This window comes from Amblyraja radiata, chromosome 37 (genome assembly GCF_010909765.2).
Source record: "Amblyraja radiata isolate CabotCenter1 chromosome 37, sAmbRad1.1.pri, whole genome shotgun sequence".
Classification (NCBI taxonomy): domain Eukaryota; kingdom Metazoa; phylum Chordata; class Chondrichthyes; order Rajiformes; family Rajidae; genus Amblyraja; species Amblyraja radiata.
In genome coordinates this window covers 14,522,301-14,537,020 of record NC_045992.1, presented here as the reverse complement: position 1 = coordinate 14,537,020, position 14,720 = coordinate 14,522,301, and the positions used below count along the sequence as shown (strand labels likewise).

Below are 14,720 nucleotides of genomic sequence, written 5' to 3'. Positions count from 1 at the left end.
ACACGGAATTGCGGATCAGTTGGGGCAGGGAGTTCCAGAGCCTGGGAGCTGCCCTGGAGAAGGCTCTGTCCCCAAAACTGCGGAGGTTGGACTTGTGGATGGAGAGGAGACCGGCTGATGTGGATCTGAGGGACCGTGAGGGTTGGTAGGGGGAGAGGAGGTCAGTGAGATATGGGGGGGTAGGATGGTGGAGGGCTTTGTAGGTGAGGACCAGGATTTTGTAGGTGATCCGGTGGGAGATGGGAAGCCAGTGAAGTTGTTTGAGGACTGGAGTGATGTGATGCCAGGATTTGGTGTGAATTTGGTAAGAATTTCATTGTTCTATCTGGGACTTTATTTTAGTGGATACTTTTTCAGAACAGGAGGCAGTGAAGTCATTCTTCTCTGCAGATTTACAATGCTCTCTTAAAGATTATTGAATGGAATCACAGCAATACTGTGGCTCACTAAATAAGATAATACAGTTTTTAAAGGATAATTATCCCATTCCTGAGTCATTCAAATTTTACATAAGACTGACGATCCCATCAATAGGAAAAGAGAATGGCGGGTATCACTCGATGTAATGTTTATTGCCCAAGAACTTTAATAATGTTAAATCGATCTTGACATATCAGTTCCACCACTGCTTCCAGTTCAAAATTAAATGAGGAGATGGGCTTCTAAATAATATGGAAAACTATGCATAATCTATCGGTGAACCAGTTGCCCTTGGAAATATTTTCAATAAGGTAAAAATTCTGCACATTTTATCAGAAGATAAAGCAATTTACCGAATGTCGTCTTAAGTCTTCGCAGACTTTGTGTTACTCTCGTGGGAACTCCTGCCTCGACCAGAGAAAGACTGAGGCAGAGTTCCCACAATGGGCAACACAAAAAGCTGGCAAAGATTCAAGGCAGCAGCTCAGTCCCAAAGACACAATGTTATACGGGCCAGTGCAAGTCTGATGAACAATACCATCTTCCACCTGGACACACTGCGGCTGTAGCGGCTCAATATCAAGTTCCTCATTTTAGATAACTCGCTCTTTCTGCATCAGACCGTCATCTATTTGGCTGATTTGTTTTATTCCATTCCTGTTGTCTGGTAGACATCTCCGACAGCCTCACTATTAACATCTAAAAGCATAAAGTGCTTGGAAATGCCCCACTAATCCATTTGGTCTCATCCCATCAGATATATTTCCTTTATTCTACCCATAGGACATAGGAGCAGAATTAGGCCATTCGGCCCATTGGGCCTGTTCCATCGTCCAAGCATAGCAGATCTGTTTTTCTCTCTCAACCCCATTCTCCTGCCTTCTCCAAGTGACCTTTGCCGCCCTTGCAGATCATTCTCCGTTTTCAATGGCATCCACTTTTTCCCTGCTGTTTGAAACCAACTTTTAATCCTGAGAGAATAATGGTTTGCTCATGCGCCCATTGTTCTGAGGGTTTGCCCCGGGTGCGCCTGTTTCCACCTACATTGTTGTTTTTTTCCCCCTTTTTCCTTCCGCCCACAATATTTAATATGAAAAAGAATATGTGATTCTATTACATTCTGTTTGTAGTTTGTTTGGTTGTTTGTTTGTTTGTCTTTTTGCACAAAGTCCGCGAGCATTGCCACTTTTCATTCACTGCACATCTCGTATGTGTATGTGACTAATAAACTCGACTTGATAAACTTGACTTACATCCCAAAGACATGTAGGAGGGAACTGCAGATGCTGGTTTCACCAAAGATGGACACAAAATGCTGAAGTAACTCAGCGGGTCAGACAGCATCTCTGGAGAAAAGGAATAGGTGACGCTTCGGATCAAATTCTGAAGAAGCGTCTCAACTCGAAACATCACCTATTCCTTTTCTCCAGAGATGCTGACTGACCAGCTGAGTTACTCCAGCATTTTGAGTCTATCTGAACCCCAAAGACATTGTGCTGGGTTATTTCGGCTGCAGAATATTATCCTCAGTGGGTGGTAAGAGAAGCTTGGTGGAATTTATGGGCAGTGGGAAGTATAGGTTGCAGGGGAATGTGGCGGAATGGGATTGCTCCAAGAGCCAGCATGGACTCAATGGGCTGAATGGTCTCATTCAATGGCGCAAAATATTAAAAACAAATGTAAAAATTCATCTTAATTTTCAGGTGATATTACCTGCATTGTTATAATTCATGCAAACCTCTTTAGGCATTTAACATTCCCCGACCATAATGGGGATTTTTTTTTTAGGCATTTAACATTCCCCGACCATAATGGGGGTTTTTTTTAAAAAATTGCCTATACAACAATGTGCGCAGTATCTGTAAGAAAATAGGTGAACAGGAACCAAAAATCCAAACATATTATGGATACTAAATCTTGCAACATAATGAAAAGTAGTTAGTAACCATGACAGGATTATGTTCAGAAAGGTGCGGAATCGTAAGCCTGTTATTAACACACCCAATAAAAACTGACACACTTGCCTTCGATAGCAACCCAACCTGAAACACATTACTTCCACATAACTCTAAACTATTTTAGTATAGGAATAAATTGGATAAGTTAGCAATAACATGCTGCTTTCAACACGCATTCTTTGCCGTGTCATTTTCACGATGGCACTTTTTCCGAACACAACTTTATGGTTCACAGCATTTCACATCTTCGATGTGACCAATTCCATCGCTCTGGCAGGTAAAACCTGCAGCATCAACAGAGAACAAATCTTCCCAGGCAGACACACAAGTGACCGCAGATGCTGGAATTTAGAGCAAAAATAAACAAAGTGTTGGAAGAACTCAGCAGGTCAGGCAGCATATGTGGAGGGAATGGACAGAGTTTCAGGTCAGTCGGGATCTTTCCTGACCCGAAACGTCGTCTCACCATTGCCTCCATAGATGCTGCCTGACCTGCTGAGTTCCTTCAGTACTGTGTCCTTTTTTTAATGTAAATAAGACCACGAAAGACTTGAGCAAAAGACAGAGTGCTGGAGGGGCCCTGCAGGTCAGGCAGCATTTCTGGAGGACATGGTTAGGTGACGATTCAGGTCGTGACCATTCTTCAGGGCCTGAAGAAGGGTCGCAACCCAAAATGTCACCTATCCATGTCCTCCAGACATGCTGGCTGTCCACTGAGTAACTCCAGAACTGGGCCATTCTGTATAAACCAGAATCTGTAGTTCCTTGTTTTGTTTATATTTTTAATTTTCATTCAGTTAGTCTACATTTGACCCGATTTGCATTCAAAATTATATTCAGGATTATGTTCCCAACTCTCAGTATGTATTTGTGGTTAAACCAGGACATTAAAGGTCTGAATTATACAGCACAAACACAGGTTCTTCAGCTTAACTCGTTCATGCCGGACAAGGAGTCTTCCAGACTTAGTCCCATTTGACAACATTTGGTCCCCAATCATTTTTCCTATCAAACTACCTGTCCAAACGCCTTTTAAACATTATAATTGTATCCATCTCTGTTTCCTCTGGCAGCTTGCTCCATTTACCCAGTGTAAAAAGGACTTAAATTCATCGGTTTTGCTGTCCATTGGATTCGGGGACATGGCTGGAGGTTTGGGTGAAGAGGGAACAAGTCCCAAAGACTCACCGCTATTCTGGCTTGGAATTCCGCTGTAGGGACAACTGGTATTGTGCCACCATGCTTGCCAAACTTCCTCTCCAAGCTTTCCTGGACGGACACTGAGGGGTAAAGAAAGTATCAAAGTCAAAACTCAGTTGTAAATATCTGGCATCTACCGCGTGACAGCAATTTCCTTTTATCCAAAGCAGGATGATGCCAAGTGTGTCGGAAGGAACTGCAGATGCTGGTTCATACCGTAGATACAAATTGCTGGAGTAACTCAGTAGGTCAAGCAGCAACTGGAGAGAAAAGGAACAGATGATATTTTGGGTAGGAACCCATCTTCAGACGAATACATACTGAGAATTGAGTCCAAAGTATTGTTCTGACACCAATCTTCACCTATTCGTTTTCTCCAGATATGCTGCCTGACCCAATGAGTTACTCCACCAGGTTGTGTCTATCTTCTAGATCAAGGGTTCCCAACCTGGGATAAAAGCTGAAAAAAAGCTTCACAAAGACACCAAGCCTGAAACTGTACTTTCATAATGACCCAACTAGAACCCTCGACAAATGTAATTATTTTCTCTGCTGGATTATAACCAAGATAATTGGAGAAAGGTTTCAAGACAGAGACTCCTCAAATATGACTCCTTCACAGCAGACATTACTACTTTCGTTCAGAAAGGATTCAATCTCGATGTCTAAAATTGAAGTCTTCAGTTTCCAACCTCCAATACTAATGAGAATGGGAATCTAAATAGGATTTAGGCTGCGAGCACCTTAGCCAAATGATATGTCCACTTAGTTACTCTAGCACTGTGTCTTTTTTATGCAAACCAACATCGGCTGTTCCATGTACATCCCCACTCCCAACCACCGCCCCACCCGCCCACCATGCCTCCCATACCCCCCCTCCCACGCCACGCCCCACCCCTTATAGTTCTTCCTCTGCCCAATTGAAGGCTTGCAACACCATTTTAGCAGCACAGCAAAATAAACGGCAATCCATTCTAAAAATCATGAGACCACTTTCGCTGCTCACCGCGGTAGTGACCTTCAGCGCTGTGCTCGTAAATTCACACAAGCATCACTTACTTAGCAGGTGGTAGTTGGAGTCGCTCTCATATTTGAAGGTCAGCCGGCCATAGCTGACATGATTCAAATTTTTCAGCCACTCAAAGTAGGAAACAGTGACACCACCAGCATTCAAGTATAGATCCTGCAGACGGAGGGGGAAAAAATGGTTGCGGAGATGTGAATCGCAATACCCAGATGGCGCTGGGCCGAAGCACCAACCTCTAGTACATTTGTCTCTCAAGATCTTATTCCCAAATTCTGCATAGGGAAAGGCAGGGGATTAATTGCTACCAGCTAGACATCACTGCTCACACTGCTTCCTGCTCTCATTCGGGAGATTAGACCAAAAACACAAATTAAATTAAATAATTTCAGTAGATACCTTTGAGGAAAAGTGGCATTAAAATGCAAAAGAGCCCAGTAGGAAAAAGGCAGGTACTTGTACTGTGTTGGCTTCATTCATTTATGAGTGTCCACATGGAGCAGAACTGTTGGGCCTATTTCTGCTCCTGTGTCTTATGGAGAATAAGGCACTTAAAAAAAAAAACATGGCACTAATCTGCTACTGGAGCCTGTTTCACACGACAAACAAAAACAGTTTTTTCTCACTTAGTTTGTGAATTTTTCCTAAAATTAATATCATCATTACTCAAGGGAAGAGAGTGGAATTTTAATTTCAAAGGGAAGTCAACTCAAAATATCTCCATATCAAGCCACAGAAATCCACCCAATTGTGCTGACCAACACAAAAGTCACAGGGAGCTCACTGCAAGCAAAACAAGAAAATAACTAAAAGGTCACTGCCGAATAGATCACTACAAATCAGCAGCCATTAACAAACCAAGTCAGTAGCCACGAGCATGAAACAGAAAGCCAGGCCACAACTCACTGGAATAACCATGATGTTCCTTTCCATGAAGATCTTGTCAGCTTCTGGAGTCATTGGCCCATTGGCACCCTCGGCAATAATCTGGAAAGTAAATGATTGGAATTGTTACAAATGAAAAGCTATTGATTTCCTTCCTTTCCGCTGTGACCGCAGCTCCTTTCTTCAAAAGTGCTGTCCCTCAAGCTCAGATCTTCAAGCTTCTTCAATTCTGTTCTCATGTGCACTCCTTGGCCCACAACACTAGCAATACTGGTCACATTATCAGGAGAGTGACAAATGTTAAGATAAATTTAATGTCTTCGATTATCTCAATGGTCGTTACATGGCACATGCTGGAAAAGGAGTAAAGCAAGATGACAGTCAGGTAAGATAACTTCCAGTTCACCTGTTCTTGCACACAAGGACTCTTATGACAGAGGGAAGGATAAAATTTGGACAGAAAGCGCATGTTTTTTAAAAACTGGTGGTATCAGAGAGTGTCTGTGATAAATCTCCCAAGAGACAGAAGCAAAAACAGTCCCAGAGATGACTGGGTTAATATACGAGGAGTGTTTGATGGCTCTGGGCCTGTACACACAAGAGTTTAAAAGGATGAGCGGGTTCTCATTGAAACCGGCCGAATTCTGAAAGGCCTAGATAGAGTGGATGCGGTGAGGATGTTTCCAATAGTGGATGATCTACAACTAGAATGCACAGCCTCAGAATAAAAGGATTTTAATTCCAGCCTTGGGCAATTCTTTATATATTTCTAATTGTTGAGCGATTGCTTCCAACTGCCTAATCTCTACAATTCCCCAAATCACATTCCCTCTTCCCTCTCTTCACTGAAGACATGTAGGGGGGGCACGGTGGCGTGGCGGTAGAGCTGCTACCTCACAGCGCCAAACACCCCAGTTCAATCCTGACTATGGGGCTGCTGTCTGTACGGAGTTTGTACATTCTCCCTGTCACCGCGTGAGTTTTCGCCAGTGGTGCACCGGTTTCCTCCCACATCCCAAAGACGTGCGGGTTTGTAGGTTGACTGGCTTCAAGGTATCAATTGGAACTAGTGTCCGGGTGATCGCTGGTCATCATTGGCACTTGGTGGGCTGAAGGGCCTGTTACCACCCCCTCTCTCTAAAAAATGTCTCAAAACCTACCACCTCGACAATGTCTTTGACCATCTACTAACATAAGCTTTAGTAAAGGTTTGTTTTATAACGTTGGTTATAAATGCTGGAGAAAGTGCTGGAGAAACTCAGCGGGTGCAGCAGCATCTACTGGAGCGAAGGAAATAGGCAACGTTTCGGGCCAAAACCCTTCTTCAGACTTTATAACGTTCTTTGCTAGACAAGGAACTGATCTGCTTTCTGGCTTTCAAGTCATTTTCTTTCTTGATCCCCATAAGCCTCGGCCAAATGTGAAAATATGGGTCAGTCCAGGATGATGCAATCTATAAAAGTTAAATCGAAACTGAGAACGAAGGATAGTGGAAGGAACTGCCAGTTCCATCACAGGCACTGACCTCCCCACTATCGAAGGGATCTATAAGAGGCACTGCTGCAAAAAGGCAGCCGGCATCATCAAGGACCAACATCACCTTGGTCACACTCTCATTTCACTCCTAACATCGGGAAGGTGGTAATTTTAACAGTCGTCAGCTTGAAAATTGAAAACAGCCATCGGTTATATCAACAAACCTCAGTGTATCTGCTTGAATTGCATCACTTCACTTCCAAGCACAGCAAGAGTCCATTCAGTATCTCCACTGATGAGATTCTGAATTATGCTGGATTTTAATTTACTAATATAAACTGTAAATTTCTAAACTAAGCAAGGATGTATTAATGTGTTCAAAAGGGAACTGCAGATGCTGGAATATCGAAGGTACACAAAATTGCTGGGGAAACTCAGCGGGTGCAGCAGCATCTATGGAGCGAAGGAAATAGGCGACGTTTCGGGCCGAAACCCTTCTTCCGACACTTCCCTACCATTCCTTGACCTCACCATCTCCATCGCAGGGGACAGACTCCTGACCGACATACATTACAAACCCACTGACTCACATGGCTATCTCGACTACACGTCTTCCCACCCTGCCCCCTGTAAAGACTCCATCCCCTACTCCCAATTCCTCCGCTTACGCCGCATCTGTTCCCAGGATGAGACATTTCATACCAGGGCATCGGAAATGTCCTCGTTCTTCAGGGAACGGGGGTTCCCCTCCGCCACCATAGATGAGGCTCACACCAGGGTCTCATCCATACCCCGTAACACTGCTCTCTCTCCCCATCCCCGCACACGCAACAAGGGCAGAGTCCCTCTGGTCCTCACCTTTCACCCCACCAGCCGGCAAATACAACACATAATCCTCCGCCATTTCCGCCACCTCCAACGTGACCCCACCACTCGCCACATCTTCCCATCTCCCCCCATGTCTGCCTTCCGCAAAGACCGCTCCCTCCGCAACTCCCTCGTCAATTCTTCCCTTCCCTCCCGCACCACCCCCTCCCCGGGCACTTTCCGTTGCAACCGCAAGAAATGCAACACCTGTCCCTTCACCTCCCCCCTCGACTCCATTCAAGGTCCCAAGCAGTCGTTCCAGGTGCGACAAAGGTTCACCTGTATCTCCTCCAACCTCATCTACTGCATCCGCTGCTCTAGATGTCAGCTGATTTACATCGGTGAGACCAAGCGTAGGTTGGGCGACCGTTTCGCCGAACACCTCCGCTCAGTCCGCAATAACCTACCTGACCTCCCGGTGGCTCAGCACTTCAACTCCCCCTCCCATTCCCAATCCGACCTCTCTGTCCTGGGTCTCCTCCATTGCCAGAGTGAGCAACAGCGGAAATTGGAGGAACAGCACCTCATATTCCGTCTGGGGTCCTTGCGTCCTTATGGCATCAACATTGAATTCCCCCAATTTGGCTAGCCTGTGCTGTCTCCTCCCCTTCCTTCACCCTCTAGCTGTCTCCTCCCACCCTCCCATCCGCCCGCCCTCGGGCTCCTCCTCCTCCTCCCTTTTCCTTCTTTCTTTCCCCCCCCCCCCCACCCCCCATCAGTCTGAAGAAGGGTTTCGGCCCGAAACGTCGCCTATTTCCTTCGCTCCATAGATGCTGCTGCACCCGCTGAGTTTCCCCAGCAATTTTGTGTACCAAGGATGTATTAATGTTTTGGTCACCATTTGGTGAAGATGCTATTGTTTCTCTATACTGGGCGAAGATGCAATGGGCTAATGGTGAATGAGCGTGAGAGGAGAGCTCTTCAGCGCGTCGTCAAACAGAGCGCAGAAGATTATTGGGACACAGCTACCAGCATCTACCACACACGGTGCCTCAGGAAGGCCGTCAGCATCCATAAAGACTCCTCACACCCTTGTAATGGACTGTTCGAACTACTTCCCTCCGGCAGACGTTACAAGGCCTTCTACGCCCGAACCTCCAGACTCAGGACCAGCTTCATTTCCAGAGCTATAGCGGCTCTGAGCCGGCCCTGCTGAGTGCCCCCCACCCCCCATGGACTGTCTCCCTCGGATGGTCACATCTGCACTTAAGTCTGCTTGAACTGTTTTGACTATTTTACTGTTGTAATGTTCTTTTTACAAACCATGTTCTCGGGGCATCTAAATATAAATTTTATTAGTTATTTAAGTTATGACATCGGATGGAAGCTGCATACCAAATCTCGTTGCGCTTATGTGCAATGACAATAAAATATATTATTATTATTATTATTATTATTATGAATGGCCTACAGAGCAGCAATCACAGTGTTTAAGAAGGAACTGCAGATGCTGGAAAATAGAAGGTCGACAAAAGTGCTGGAGAAACTCAGCGGGTGCAGCAGCATCTATGGAGCGTAGGAAATAGGCAACGTTTCGGGCCGAAACCCTTGGGGTTTCGGCCCGAAACGTTGCCTATTTCCTACGCTCCATAGATGCTGCTGCACCCGCTGAGTTTCTCCAGCACTTTTGTCTACCCGAGCACAAATCATATATTGCTTTAATTGGGATGGAAAAAAAAAAAACATTGTCTCTTCACTGAAAGATTTCTTCTCACCTTCGCTTTAACTTTCCATGCATTGTTCTTGGTCATCTGCTTCTCACCGGCAGCAGGGATGAGAATGTGGCAGTCAGACTCCAGGATATTGCCTTCATACGGCCGAGCTTTGGGGAATCCAACAATAGATCCATTTGCCTGTGTACACAAGACAACAAGATAACAAGCGTTCAAATCTTTCACACACTGCAGCTTGGCAAAATAATTTTGGTTCACAATTTTTGGTGGCATGAAAGTTAATACGTTATAATTTAGTTTAGAGATACAGCGTGGAAACAGACCCTTCGGCCCACTGAGTCTGCGCCGACCAGCGATCACCCACACACTAGTTTTATCCTACACATTAGGGACCATTTGCAGATGCCAACTAACCTACAGACCTGCATGTCTTTGGGACGTGGGAGGAAACCCACGTGATCACAGGGAGAACGTGCAAACTCCGTACAGACAGCACCTGGGATCAAAGTTGGGTGTCTGCCACTGTAAAGCAACAACTCTATTGGGGTGCCACTGTGCTGCCCTTAATGAGGAAATTCCAGGAGCTCAGATGTCTAAAACTATACAAGGAAAACTTCAGCTGCTCTCAACTCTCATCCCATTGCTGGGATAGAAATCACTTGCAACATTTATTTCAAAACAATCACGACAGACACAAATGCTGTAGTAACTCAGCGGGACAGGCAGCATCTCTGGAGAGAAGGAATGGGTGACATTTCAACAGTGATAGCCCCACATCCAGCATACTGACTAGAAAACTAAGTATCTCCAGAAGTTGTTCCTAGAGCCTATATTCAAACCTTCATTTTTATTAAAATGACATTTTTGTTCAAAGGAGGTTCTTACAAAAATATTCTTTACTATTTCAAGGCATTAAGCTTTAATGTAAAAAAACGCTAGGTGCCTTTTAAAAATAGATGCTGATAATGAGAGGAATAGATCGGGTGAACACAGAGTTTTTTTGCCCAAAGAGGGGGAAATTGAGAATCAGAGAACATAGGTTTAAAGTGAGGGGGAATGATATAACAATTTTACACAAAGGGTGGTGGGTGGATGGAACAAGCTGGTGGAGGAGGTAGATACTATCACAGCATTTAAGAAATATTTAGACAGGTACATGGATAGGATAGGTTTAGAGGGATATGGACCAAATGCAGGCAGCTGGGGATAGTATAGATGGGGCATGCTGGTGTGGGCAAGTTGGTCCGACATGCCTGTTTCTACACTGTAGGACTAATCAAGTGGCTGTCAATGAGTAAAAGTGAGTCTTTTGAAAATGACCAGTTCTTCGGTTTCATGTGGTACATATTTCTATGTTGCATACATTTAGTATTTACAAGAAAAGCACAAAATACTGGAAATCTGAACTCAAAACTGAAACTACAGGAAATACTCATAATTCAGCATTTATGAAGAGAGAAATAAGTTCACATTTCAGGTCAATAATCTGAAAGATCATCAGAATGGTCACTGACCCTTTCTCTTCCTACATCACGATTTACAAGGAAAAGCACAAAATACTGGAAATCTGAACTCAAAATAATGAGAGGAATAGATTGGGTAGATGCAGAGTCTCTTGCCCAGAGTACCAGAGGACATAGATTCAAGGTGAAGGGAAAAAGATTTAATAGGAATCCGAGGGATAACTTTTTCACACAAAGGGTGGTAGGTGTATGGAACAAGCTACAAGAGGTAGTTGAGGCTGGGACAATTCCATCATTTAAGAGACAGTTAGACAGGTACATGGATAGGACAGGTTTGGAAGGATATGGGTCAAGCGCAGGCAAGTGGGACTAGTGTAGCTGGGACATTGTTGGCTGGTGCGGGCAAGTTGGGCCGAAGGACCTTTTTCCACACTGAATCACTCTATGACTGTCTGCTGCCTGACCTGCAGAATATTTAGAGTGGAGTTTAATTTAATATTTACTTACCAGTTTGTAATCTTCTAGTTCCTTGGGATCAATTCCTTCATCATTCCAGATGGAACCATCCAACTCACCAACACCTATGCACTTGGCTCCATAGCGGTGAAGGTATCTCATGGAGTGCATGCCCACATTACCAAACCCCTGTGTGATACGATGGAAAACAACACTCGCTATCATCAACATTGGCAATATATGTGAACCTCTTGAAGAACATTGAATTTCAGCGCTTTCCCCAAGGATGATTTTTTGGGCTCTGAAAGCCACCCATTGTTCACAAATTTTTGATTCATTGTCCAAGTGGATCTTTCTTGGGAACGGTTCTATAAATTAGTATCCCAAATGGTGTAGTTAACACCTGTTCTTCTCTGTTACACGCAAAACTCAACAGACAATAGGTGCAGGAGTAGGCCATTTGGCCCTTCAAGCCAGCACCGCCATTCAATGTGATCATGGCTGATCATCCCCAATCAGTACCCCGTTCCTGCCTTCTCCCCATATCCCCTGACTCTGCAATTTTTAAGAGCTCTATCTAGCTCTCTCTTGAAAGCATCCATAGAACCTGCCTCCACCGCCCTCCGAGTCAGATAATTCCACAGACTCACCACTCTACGTGAGAAAAAGTGTTTCCTCGTCTCCATTCTAAATGGCTTACTCCTTATTCTTAAACTGTGGCTCCTGGTTCTGGACTCCCCCAACATCGGGAACATGCTTCCTGCCTTTAGCGTGTCCAAGCCCTTAACAATCTTATATGTTTCAATGAGATATCCCCTCATCCTTCTAAACTCCAGAGTATACAAGACCAGCTGCTCCATTCGCTCAGCATATGATAGTCCCCGCCATCCTGGGAATTAACCTTGTAAACCTACGCTGCACTCCCTCAATATAAAGAACTAGGATGGTTTATTAGTTAGTAGGAAGAAAACCAATGGTTTCTTCTTTATTACTCCAGATGACCAATTGGATAATCCAGTAAGGCTAGGATACACACACACACACACACACACACAATTTGCCAAAGTAGATTTGATTTTGATTTTGTTCATTTCTTTGCAAATTTGCACATAGAATTAAGGGAATTAATAATCTATTACCTCTCATAAATAGGCATTTTCCAGATTAGCTGGCTTTGCAGAATCTGAAACTAATTTACTGAAAGTGAAATTCGCGTTTGCCATTAGTTACTACTTTATCTGAATACATATTTACATGGATACATAAAAAATAGATGCAGGAGTAGGCCATTCGGCCCTTTGAGCCATTCAATATGATCATGGCTGATCATCCACAATCAGTACCCTGTTCCTGCCTTCTCCCCATATCCCTTGATTCCGCTAGCCCTCGATTCCGCTAGCTCTATCTAACTCTTTTGAATGCATCCAGTGAGTCGGCCTCCACAGCCTTCGGAGGTGGAGAATTCCACAAATTCACAACTCTCTGGGCGAAAAAGTTTTTCCTCATCTCAGTTCTAAATGGCATACCCCTTATTCTTAAACTGGTTCTGGACTCCCCCAACATCGGGAACATATTCCCTGCATCTAGCTTGTCCAATCCCTTAATCATTTGTACTGAGGCTCTAAGTGTACAATGGCAAATGTTGTGTGCAATACTGCTGAGTTTGTGCAATTAATCTAGGAATTGGGGATACTTTCAGATCACAAATTTAGTTACCAAAATGATACGACACATACCCATGTAAGATATTGAGTGCAAAAGCCAAAACAATGAAAACAATTAAACATTTTCCCCACATGGTTCCAGGGCCTTGCCCAAAGGTCAGTAATATTGAAAGTAGTAGAACTGAAAGAGGTAAAGCTAATTCATTGTTCATGATCCACTACAAACCTGAATGACAAACGTTTTGTCTCCAAAGCCTGGGGTCATTCCAAGGACACTCATGTAGGATGCTTCATTAATGAAGTTTTCAATCCCATGGAACACACCACGTCCTGTCGCAGAAATCCGCCCATGGATGCCGCCTTGGCTGATGGGTTTTCCAGTCACACAGGCATGAGCATTTATATCCTGCCACAGAAAATTGTTCACGCACACTTAAAAGAAACGCAGACAATACAGTTGATGTGCACACAAAAGCCCCTCTCCATTGCAGAGTGGTCTTCAAATTGGTCTCTCCGCTGATGCCCTTTGACAAGAGGAGTCAAATTTGCATCTAAACTCCAGGAGAGCTTCCTTGTACCCATGCCCCTTCTTAGTCAGACCTTCACAGGTGTCAGACACCATCTCCAGAGATGTTGCCTGACCCGCTGAGTTACTCCAGCATTTTGTGACCATCGGGTCCTCATTTACTTAGTAATAATGCTCTTCATGAGTAATAATGCAACACTTTAACCTGTGAAAGTAACTGTGCCTCAGGTGCAGTGCAGGGCCGAGCATAGGTGTGGGTTTGTAGGTTAATTGGATTCTGTACATAATGTCCTTAAATTGTGGGTGATCAATGGACTGGTGGGGCCGAAGGGCCCGTTTTCCAAGCTGTATCTCTAAGCTGAACAGAACTTGTTAACCTGTTCCAACGCAATTCAACATTGCTCTCCACAGCTGCTGCCTGATGCATGCTCATTCATTTCATATTTCCAACAACTGCTGTGATCCATCTCGCAGTTGCAGCACCTTTTTTTTTAATCCTTTCTCCTGTGCTATTTATACCTCCAGACTGATTAGCTGTCTTTACACCAATCTGTGTCATCCATGTTCTCTTGGCTCTTCCCCTACAAACATTCCTTGGTTCACACTGGAAGTAACCAAGGTAAATAACTGCAGTATAATTTGTAACTGTAACTGCGGTACCTGATGGTATCAGTAACTGCGGTACCTGATGGTACACGTGCAGCCAAAGGGCAGAAGTGAATGCTAAGGCTACTAGATGGAATGATAATCAAGGAAATAAACATAGTGCCGGAGCTACTCAGCAGGTTAAGCAGCATTTCTGGAGAAATAAGGAACTGCAGATGCTGGTTGATACACAAACGGACACAAAGTGATGGAGTAATTCAGCAGATCAGGCAGCATTCCTGGAGAACATTGATAAGCCATGTTTCCGGTCGAGGCTCTTGTATGGATAGGTGATGTTTCAAGTCAGGTTCCTTGAGTAACTCCTAGCACTGTCTTCATTGTAAACTAGCAACGGCAGGTCCTTGTTTGTGATATTCTAATCAAGGAAGCTGCTTTCTCTTGGATGGTGTCAGCTACCTGAGCTGTTTGAGCTGTACTCATCCAACGGAGTTGGAGATTATCA

At 44.4% G+C, this 14,720-nt stretch overlaps 1 protein-coding gene across 1 annotated transcript in view; it reads right to left on the bottom strand.

Moving 5' to 3' along the window:
* Positions 1-14,720, bottom strand: part of glud1 (glutamate dehydrogenase 1) — a 53,031-nt gene that overhangs the window by 21,824 nt on the left and 16,487 nt on the right. Inside the window, exons 5-10 of the mRNA XM_033012776.1 lie at positions 13,313-13,492; positions 11,474-11,611; positions 9,546-9,683; positions 5,509-5,589; positions 4,638-4,761; positions 3,567-3,658 (exon numbers count right to left, since the gene is read on the bottom strand). Coding sequence (XP_032868667.1) covers positions 3,567-3,658; positions 4,638-4,761; positions 5,509-5,589; positions 9,546-9,683; positions 11,474-11,611; positions 13,313-13,492 — 753 coding nt within the window. The remainder of the gene's footprint in view (positions 1-3,566; positions 3,659-4,637; positions 4,762-5,508; positions 5,590-9,545; positions 9,684-11,473; positions 11,612-13,312; positions 13,493-14,720) is intronic.